The sequence below is a fragment of the Nicotiana tomentosiformis genome, chromosome 5, assembly GCF_000390325.3.
Source record: "Nicotiana tomentosiformis chromosome 5, ASM39032v3, whole genome shotgun sequence".
Classification (NCBI taxonomy): Eukaryota; Viridiplantae; Streptophyta; class Magnoliopsida; order Solanales; family Solanaceae; genus Nicotiana; species Nicotiana tomentosiformis.
The window spans coordinates 55,157,387-55,168,546 of NC_090816.1; the positions used below are offsets into that span (position 1 = coordinate 55,157,387).

Genomic DNA, 11,160 nt, shown 5'->3' on the forward strand with positions numbered 1-11,160 from the left:
CATGGCTAAATCACAACTCCAGAACTATGGGTTTTAGCCACTCATGATAATATCAACAATTTCACAAGTGTTGGATAATTAAAATTACTAAAAAAAGATGAAGAACACTGAGATATCCCCGCTCTCGGATGTTCCTCGTGTGTATTTTTCCTTCAAAGTGGTGTCCCCCTCCAAAAATAGGCTTAATCTTGCTTTTATACGCCTTGGGTAGGTCTAGGGCCGAAATAACCTTGTCTCGGGAAAAGTGGGAAAAATTCCCGTCACCAGCGTCCAGGGCTGCGTGGGGCGCTGGCTTGTTGAAAATTCTGCCCACAGTGCCACATGTGGCGTGGGGCATTGGAATTCCACATTATCCCGTTTTCCTCCGTTTTGGTTCTAATCTCGCACCTTTCGTCTCCAATTGCTTCTGGATGATTCCTACACATAAAAATAAAACGAATTAATATAATTCAATAAATTTTACATCCGAAATCCACGAAACACGAGTAAAACATGAGGCGATATACATATAAATATATATACTTTAAGCTAAATATCAACACCCACACTTAGGCTTTTGCTCGTCCTCGAGCAATGGGACTATTAACTACACCCCAACTATGTACAAATCTCAACTATAGCGGAGCACTTCAATTTTTAACCATACACTCTACCCTTGACTATGATCAATACCGACAATCAAGCATGAACATACAAAATTCACATTCTTCCCATTTTAAACATGTACAAATATATCCATTTCAATTCAATGAATTCAAACAACCTATCCGTAACTACCCTACCTTAAAAGCCGACTCGTTACCACTAAGCACCCTCAACTCGCGTACTCACCCAACAAGAGAAGTTTACAACATTACCAATCCTTCATAAGATCATGTGCCCTCACCAACAAATACAAGAGTGAACATAGAATAGTCCACACATTCAAGTATGCTTTTGAATATAAATTAAGGACAACACATAATTGAACAAAATTCACTCACTCTCACAAAGAATTCATGTGCATCCCGTGGTCGTACCATAAGCTTTCCCGTAGTGTACATCTCTATTAATCTAAGCTATCCAAATCTAGGATCAATTAGGATTTTAAGGTTGTAATGTAGGCTAAGGGACAAGTAGGATACGTTTAGGAATAGTGACTAACCCTCCTAAGCACTTTAATACACTACACTCACAAATCGAGCACATATTCTTCTCAACCAATTCACTCGCCACACCATATACAACATAGCCCTCTTTTTCCATTAAGCACTTCTATACTCCCACTAGCACACATTAGTAAGATTAGGAGGTGTGTGTTTTTCTACATTATTTGACTATCATCAATTTTTTCTTTGCAATTTATTCTTTTTCTCTTCTTTTTTTCTACACGCACTCCATACATTAAGGTTCATCGGCTAGTGACCTTTTTTTCTTCTTTAGTACACCAAAGGGCCCTTCCATGGTTTCACTCGAAAGCTACTTTCCAATCTCTCACCTTATATCTTTTAGCGACTAAGTGCCTTAGGAGGTAAATGTTCAACAATCTCAAATTAAGAACAAAATAGGGGTACGACTTGTAATGTGGGTGTCAAAGAAAAGGTCTATATGCTCAAAGAGGCTAGCAACGGAAAATTTTATCTTCAAGTGACAAGCATATCTATGCTCAAGCAAGAAGTGCCTATGTCATCTCCTAGATCAGCACAACTTAACAATTTTGCTTCGATTAACATACGGGGAAAGTTCTAGACTACACATGATAGCACAGAGAATCACAATTCCTCACACACATTGCACATGACTCAATCAAGACGGTTCTGTTCAACTCTCAAGTCAAGCAGGCACATATAATTGAGAAATTTAAGCAATAATGCACTATGTGGCATACAAGTCGAACAACTGAGGAAAGGCAGCACAAAATATGCTATTTATTTTACTCAGGCGTCACAATTCAAATCAAATATACGGGAAGATAGAATGCATGTCATAGCCTAATGTGCCAGCACAAACATGTCACTAGGTATCTCAGAGCAACTCAGTTTCTTCCTAACCTACTCCTTAAAAACAAGTACCCGGTTCGAGCTACACCCTTGGAAAAGAACCGGCGCCCAAAGAAAAACCAAGGGATACTACCTATAACTATCCTAAAAAAAAATAATCTTTTTTTGTATTTTTAATCGGACTTTATCTCTCAAGAAAATTGTCCAACAGATCCATCGTCGGAAAAAGTCCGAACTTTTTCAAAAATAAAATTTCTTTTTGCATTTTTGTATTTTTTTCTTCTGTTTTTATTTTTTTCTAAAACAAACTAGACTAAGTAAAACTAATAAAAGAAATAAATTGATACAATTTATACAAACTACATCACAAGTAGTAGTTCTCCCACCCCACACTTATCATATGCATAGTCCCCGATGCATGTAAAAATATAAAACAGAGTAGGGTGACGAGAAACCTCCCTATCAGTCCTCCTCCTCCTCAACATGTTTGCCATCCGCAGCTCCAGGCACATCATCATCAGGTCCTAGAGGCACCAAAGCTATGTGCCCCGTGACGTCATCACCAATCTCATCCTCCGTGTCAGAGCTTTGTAAGTGTTTACGTCCTCCGACGAGTGAACGGGGTTGCCACATGCAATCCCCAACATCTCTTTGGAAGAACTCGAAAAATCATTACGTAAATGCATACGCTCCTCATCGGATACACCCACCCTGCTCATGAGTACATTTAAAGAGTTATAAAGATACCTATTTAAGTTCTCGTCTCTTTCGTTCTGTGCTGCCTGAGTGAGCTTAGACATAGTCTCCAACAAGGATGTGATGTCCAACAGCCCTTTAGGAGCCTCCACCACCTCATCATACCCTGGGTACTCCGGCGCCTCCCGGGAGAGCATATATTACGTGAGCAAGTTGCCGAAGAAAACCCTCTTAATATCTCCCCCAGCATGATCTCACCCACATTAATGGGTCTCCCAGTCATCAAAAAGAACATCACACACACTCGAGCTCGAGTGCATTGGCTGTTGTGTAAAACTGGCATGAGTCTGGCTTGCACGAAATTCTGCCACACTTTGGCGGTCTTGTTGAAATCAGAGCAAACCATCTGAAGATGGATATCACCTTGCTTTCTGGTCCATTGGCATTTGAATCGACGCCACAAAAAGTGTGACATATCGCCGTGTAGCTTGGGCATGTGAAAAATTTCTTTAGCCTCCTTGGGTCAGAGTTCTCAACCCCCAAAAATTCACATAGCGCCTATTCAGTGGTACGTCTATTACACGGACATGTGACTAGAACAAGTCCGCATTCCAGTTGGCGTACAGTTCCCGCATCATGCTCAAATTTGCATGGCCGGGGCATTCTATGAGTTTGGCCATGTTCAGTGCTTGCAACCGGCCAAGCACGTCAGGGAAGTTCCTTTATAAGGCTTTCACATTAATCCCCATCTCAGAGACGTATAGCCCATATGGCACGACGTCCCTATGCCATGCGATAGCAACATCACTGGTTAGTTTCAAATGCGGCCTCGGTTGCAATGGTGTCTGCTGTGATTCCTCGGCAACTTGTTTCCCTTTCACTTGCCTCGAGGATCTTTCTCTTTGCTTGCGCCTTTTGGGTGCGGGGGCAGTGGTGGAGGACTTTCCTATTCTCTTGCCTTTGTTTGCATTATCACGAGCCATATCAACCTATAACACAAATAATCATGAATGTGAGAAGGAATCAAGAAGTCCGTCTATGGTTGTCGCGCGAGTAAAAAATGACCCCACACTTAAAACCGAAGGTTCAATGTGTAATATTCACAATCGTGGTCTAAAACGCACAGTGTTGCACCATAAGGCAATGGGTACTCAAGACTTCCCCATGCCACACAATAGCTAAAAGGCACTAACGATGCACACAAACAAGTGATTGATCATGGCGAAGTGAATTAACCTCAATGCAAGCAAGCGACATATGGTACTTAATTATTTTACAACTACTACACTAAATTAGTTAATCCTACAAAGTGCTACAACATATATAATATAGGATACATGGTGTGGGCGACATGTGTGCATTTAAAACCAAGCTCCCACGTATGTAAAATCATCCCCACACTTAGCCCAATATCATATACAATTACACTTGGTTACTCAGACTTCACCGGTGTACAAAATATTCATTCAAGCATTTTAGCAAACACCTTGTGGGCATGAAGTGTGTGCACTTTATTTTAATAATGGTGGAACATGGTGGCCCTCCCAAATTTTTACTAAGTAGAGGGAAATCTAATTTACTACTCCGCATACAATACAACAACAACTAATTTTCTCCCATATTCAGACCATGCACCATAGAACAAGTCTTAAGAAGCAACTTAGGTGCAAAATTTAGGGATTAGGGTATTTGGGAGGTCGGATATTTATTATCATCTACCTATTAAAATAACAAGAAGAGAAGAAGAAAACGTACCTGTAGAATTTAGGATGAGAGCAAGAGAGAACCTGGAGAAATGTTAGAGAGATGAGGGAGAAGGGTCGCGATAGAAGCTTGAGAGAGGGAGAGATTTACGGTGAACTGAGAGAGAGAAATAGAGTTATGGTTTTGGAGTTGTGTTTTAATTTAATATGGGTATGGGTATGGGTATGGGTATGGGTATGGGTTATAAGGTGGGTTATACTGTTAGTATAGATGGGTATATGGGTTGGGTTAATGGGTATGGGTATTAGTCTAATAAATAAAAACAAAACAAAAAACGAAAAAAATAAAAATAAAATTTACTTACTCACCCCTAGCCCAGCGCCCCACGCTAGGCCTGGCGTTGAGGGGTTTGGACATTCTATAAAGGGCACCCCAGGCAGCGTGGGGCGCTGACCTGAGCGCTGATTCACAATTTTTTTTAAATAACATTTAGATCCCTCGAGCCCTTTATATATCCAATTCACATTCCCCACACCATTCTACCTATAAATTCTATGTATACAAAGAAAATGCAAACTCTAGTCTATTCTAATTAAAAAAAAATTAAAAAACTAAGCTATGAAAGCAATACAAATTGGGTTACCTCCCAACAAGCGCCTGATTTAACGTCGCGGCACGACGTAGGACCACGCTTACTCATTAGTGAGTACTACTTTGGTCTTCTCACAATCAATTATTCCTCCCCAATAGTGCTTGACTCAGTGTCCATTCACTAAAAATTTTCTTTCACCATTTAAAGCGCGCAACTCAATTGTACCATAAGGAGTGACTCTCACTACCTCAAATGGACCTGACCATCTTGATTTTAACTTCCCAGGAAAAAGCTTAAGCCTAGAATTGAACAATAGTACATGTTGTCATGGTTCGAAGTGACGTGGCTTGATACGCTTGTCATGCTATCTTTTCGTTTTCTCTTTGTATAGCTTAGCATTTTCATAAGAGTGCAGCCTGAACTCATCCAACTCATTCAACTTCAAGAGTCTCTTCTCGCCCGCGACTTCAAGGTCCATATTCAACTTTTTAATGGCCCAGTATGCTTTGTGTTCAAGTTCAACAGGCAAGTGACATGCCTTCCCATAGACAAGCTTATATGGCGACGCCCCAATTGGTGTTTTGTATGCAGTTCTATATGCCCACAAGGCATCATCTAACTTTGCAGCCCAATCTTTCCTATTCACACTCACCGTTTTCTCTAATATTTGCTTTATTTATTTGTTAGACACATCAACTTGTCCACTTGTTTGAGGATGATATGCTATAGCAACTCTATGGAAGACTCCATATTTAGCTAGAAGGTTATTCAACAACCGATTGCAAAAATGTGTCCCTTCATCACTAATCAAGGCACATGGAGTCCCAAACCTCGAAAATATGTTCTTTTTCACAAACGCAACTACCACCATAGCATCATTTGTTAGCAATGCGATCGCCTCTACCCATTTTGACACATAGTCAACTGCTAGCAAGATGTATTTGTTTTCTCTGGACAATGGGAATGATCCCATAAAATCTATCCCCCACACATAAAAAATCTCGACCTCCAGGATGTTATTCAAAGGCATCTCATGCCTCTTTGTGATTGTTCCTGTTCTTTGACACTTGTCACACTTCTTAACAAATGCATGGGCATCCTTGAATAATGTTGGCCAAAAGAACCCAGATTGTAATACCTTTGCAGCTGTTCTATCGCCTCCATGATGGCCCCCATAAGGTGATACATGATAATCATATAACACTAATTCCACCTCCCTTTCTGGAATGCATCTCCTCATCAATTGATCAACACACTGCTTGTACAAGTATGGCTCATCCCAGTAGTAGAAGTTCACATCATGTAGAAACCTCTTTCTTGCTTCAGATTCAATTTCAGGAGGAAGTACCCCACTCACTAGGTAATTCACATAGTCCGCGTACCATAGGGGAGGGTCTTGGGTGATAGCAAAACGTTGCTCATCAGGAAATGCCTCTTTAATTTGTCCACCCTCCTCCACGCGGTCATGATTTTCTAGCCTTGATAGATGGTCAGCTACTTGGTTCTCTATGCCCTTTCGATCTTGTATTTCTACATCAAATTCCTGCAACAATAAAACCCAGCGTATCAATCTAGCCTTGGATTCTTTTTTTTGTAAATAGATACCTGATTGTTGCATGGTCGGTATGGACTATTACTTTTATTTCCACCAAGTATGCCCAAAATTTCTCAAAGGCCCACACAACGGCCAACAACTCCTTTTCAGTGGTGGTGTAATTCAGTTGTGCATCATCAAGAGTCTTACTCGCATAGTAGATGGAATAAAACATCTTGTCCTTCCTCTAGCCTAGCACTGCCCCAATAGCATGGTCACTTGCATCGCATATAAGTTCAAATGGTAAGGACCAATCCGGTGCCACAATAATGGGGGAAGCCACCAAGTGCTTTTTGAGCTCTTCAAATGCCTTCAGGCAGGCGTCATCAAAATTGAAAGTTATATCCTTTTCAAGCAACCTGCATAAGGGAGTAGCAATTTTTGAAAAATCCTTAATAAATCGTCTATAGAATCCTGCGTGTCCCAAGAAACTCCGGACACCCTTCACAGAAATGGGTGGAGATAATTTTTCAACCGCCTCCACCTTCGCCTTATCAACTTCAATGCTGCTCCTTGACACTCTGTGACCCAACATGATGCCTTCTTGCACCATAAAATGGCACTTTTTCCAATTCAACACTAGATTTGTTTCTTCACAACGGGCTAACACCTTGCTCAAATTCTTCAAATAGTCATCATAAGAAGATCCAAAGACTTAAAAATCATCCATAAACACTTCCACCAATATTTCCACCATATCGGTGAAAATAGCCATCATGCATCTCTGGAAAGTAGCTGGTGCATTACAAAGACCAAACGGCATTCGCTTGAAGGCGAAAGTGCCACAAGGACAAGTAAAATTGGTCTTCTCCTGATCCTCTGGGCATATAACAATCTGGTTGTACCCCGAATAACCATCAAGGAAGCAATAATATTCATGCCCCGCTAATTTGTCCAACATTTGGCCAATGAATGGAAATGGGAAGTGGTCCTTGCGGGTTGCTTTGTTGAGCCTTCTGTAATCAATGCAAACTCTCCACCCCGTCACGGTGCGAGTAGGAATTAGCTCATTTTTCTCATTCTCTACCACATTCATCCCCCCCATTTTAGGCACACATTGCACTGGGCTTACCCAGTTGCTGTCAGAGATAGGAAAGATGCTACCTGCATCGAGCCACTCAATTACTTCCTTCTTCACGACTTCTTTCATAATGGGATTTAATCTCCTTTGCTGCTCAACACTGGACGGTGTCCATCTTCCAGAAAGATTTTATGCATGCAAAACAATGGACTGATTCCCTTGATGCCAACAATTGTCCACCCTATAGCCTTTTTATGCTCACGAAGTACTCTGAGCAATTTTTCTTCTTGTACATTAGTCAAGCTGGATGAGATAATCACTGGCAATGTCTCATAGTTCCCCAAATAAGCATAGCACAGATGCGCTGGAAGGGGCTTAAGTTCTAGCCTTTGAGTTTCTTCAATAGATGGCTTAGAAGGGGTCAGAGTGACATGCTTGTCTAATTTCTCAAATCTCCCAAACCCATGGATATAATTGCAAGACATGTCAAGTACTTGCTCAATTTCTTCCATCATCTCGTCTTCACTATCTTCTTCATCCCCAATCAAAGCTCGTTCAAGAGGATCTATAAGGCTCATATAAGGCACCAATGACGTAGCATCGCTTTCCACCACAGATATCATGGATAACTATTCATAGTGGGCTAGCAATCTGAGTGTGTTATACACATTGAATACCTCCACTCGATCACCTACTCTCATCGTCATCTTTCCTTCGCATACATAAATAATAGCTCGGCCCGTGGATAAGAATGGACGCCCTAAAATAAATGGGACTTCCTGATCAGGCTTGTAGTCCAAGATAATGAAATCAACAGGGAATATGAAAGAACCCACTTGAACTAACACATCTTCAATCACTCCTTCAGGATGAGCAAGGAAGTGATCAACCAACTGTAAGATTACCGTTGTTAGGTGCAGCTCACCTAACCCCAACTGTCTGAACACAGATAGTGGCATCAAATTGATGTCACACAATGCTCGCCCCACTGCATGCTTACCAATCGAGATTTGGATAGTGAAACTACCCGGATCCTTCAATTTCTAAGGTAACTTGCTTTGAATTCTTGACCTACATTCCTCAGTGAGTGCCACAGTCTTGAATTCGGTTAACCTCCTTTTATTTTCCATTATGTCCTTGATGTGTTTAGAATATTTAGGCACTTCTTGCAGGATGTCTACCAGTGGAATATTGATTTGCACCTGTTTCAAAATATCAAGAAACTTTTTATACGCGGCATTATCCTTCACTTTCTGCAATCTTTGAGGGAACGGAGGTGGTGGCCTCGCAACTAATGGTGGGGGTTGCTTAGCCACCGCCTCTTCAGCTGGCTTCTACGACTTCTTTGATTTTTCTGATTCTGACTCTATGGCGGGCGACTTCTCATTAAAGGTCACTTGTTTTCCCTTTTTCGACTGGACTTCTTCTAACTGTCTCCCGTTCATCAATGACACATCATTAATAGATGCCTTAGGATTAGCCTCGGTGTTGCTTAGAAGAGCTCCAACTGGTCGATGTTTTGGGCACTGGCAAGTTGTCCCATTTGTCGCTCCAAATTTCTCATTGCTCCTGCTCGGGCCTGCTGGTCAGCCATTACTTTCTTCATTATCTCTGTTGTTTGGGCCTGCTGGTATGCCATAAATTTCTTCATCATTTCCTCAAGGTGACTCGTCGAGTTTGTATGTTGTTCAGCCTGAGGTGGTCTTGTTGAGGTGCTTGTGGCCTGTACTGATTTTGAGCACCTTGGTTTCCACCCAAAGAGAAGTTTGGGTGGTTCCTCCAGTTAGGATTGTAAGTGTTCCCATACTGGTTCATCTGGCCCCTATTTGTATTACCCACAAAACAGACAGACTCTGGATTAACTGGCATAAGTCACTCGTATGACCTCTCCACATACTTCACAAAACAATTGAAAATGTTGCACTGGCTGGGCTTGTTGCTTGTTAATAACCAAGGTCATCTGATTGACTTGGTTGGTCAATGTGGAAATCTGCGCTGATAATGCAGAGACGACATCTAACTCGAGAACCCTTGTAGATTTTTGGACTGTGTGTCTTCATGTCTCTCCTTGCCAATCAGGATTGCTTTTGGAGAATTTATTCAATAAAGCATATATCTCATCAAAGCTTTTCTCCAACACTTGACCTCCAGCTGCAACATCTACCACAATCTTTGTCTCAGGATGTAGTCCTTCTATGAAAGTGTGAGTTAACACTTCATTTGTCTGATTGTGATGAGGACAGTCTCTGAGCATCCCCTTGAACCTCTCCCAAGCTAAGGATAAAGACTTTCCCGCTTTCTATTTGAAGGCGACTATCTCACTTCTGATCTTTGCAGTTTTGCCTGAAGGGAAGAACCTTGCCAAAAATTTCCTTGCCAGATCATTCCATGATGTAATAGAATTAGCTGGTTTTGCCTTCAACCATCGCTTTGCTTCGCCCAACAGAGAGAATGGGAAAAGTGTGAGCCTCACATAGTCTGGAGTGACTCTGTTAGTGATGTAAGTATCACTAATCTCCAAGAAGTTCAGGATATGTTGTTGTGGATCCTCGTGTGGAAGACCCATAAACTGCCCATTCACATGAAGTAGCTGGATCATGCTCTGTTTTAGCTCAAAGTGCCCAGTGATTTTGGGCTTCACAATGCTGGAGGTAACATTAGCAATGCTGGGCATCACCACATCCTGAACAACCATATGTTGCTCATCTTCCATGTTCACAGGAAATTGAATGAGTGCCTGAAGATTATTTGTGTCCCTTGCTTCCCTCAACCTCCTCTGAAATGTTCTCTCAGCTTCGGGGTCAAAGCCTTGAAGTTTGTCCTGGCTTCTGACCCTTCGCATTCAATCAAGATTCCTAAGAGCAGAGCAACAATGAAGTAACGTTAGACTTGACGAAATAAATAATTATAGCTAAAACTAGAAAGTAGTCAATATTCAAGTCCCCAGCAACGGCACCAAAAACTTGTTTCTCCCAAACACACACGCAAGTATACGCGGTCGTACAAGTAATAAAATGATAAGTCGAGTATCAAACCTACAGAGACTTGTATTAACTACCCACTAGTTTTACCAAAATTATTATTCAGTCAAGTATTTCAGAGTTCAAAAGTGTGATTATACTAAGCAATAATTCTAACTACTAACTAAATTACCAAGCAGCATATTAGTTGTTGTGTATTCAGTAGAGACGAATATTCCAGGGCTGTGATCGATTCATCAATCCTATTGTGTTCTAGTTAACTCTCCCTTTCATACAATTTACTCATGGTTGCTAATTAATCGAACAATTGCTCTCGTAGCCTTCTCCCGAAGTACTACTCGCCTATTCAAAATAGATTAATACCTATATTCCTATGAAATCAATCTATTAAGAACGCATTATGATTACGATATTTAATTAAGCATAGTGACTAGGTATATTCCTATCCTAACCACAAATCCGCCCCTCCCCCCTCATAGTTAAGATCATGCTCTCTTCAATTATTCTATAATCTAAACATGACTTTTCCAAGCATAACATAGATAGTAAATAGAATCTAACTGCTGGCCAGACAATTTAGCAATTAATCACAG

General features: G+C 41.1%; 1 protein-coding gene across 1 annotated transcript; it reads right to left on the bottom strand.

Annotated features, from left to right (window-relative positions):
• Window positions 1–6,752: 6,752 nt before the first annotated feature.
• Window positions 6,753–7,118, bottom strand: LOC138892384 (uncharacterized mitochondrial protein AtMg00860-like). Its single transcript, XM_070176095.1, has one exon. The coding sequence runs from the start codon at window positions 7,116–7,118 to the stop codon at window positions 6,753–6,755; it is 366 nt and encodes a 121-aa protein (XP_070032196.1).
• Window positions 7,119–11,160: the final 4,042 nt, after the last annotated feature.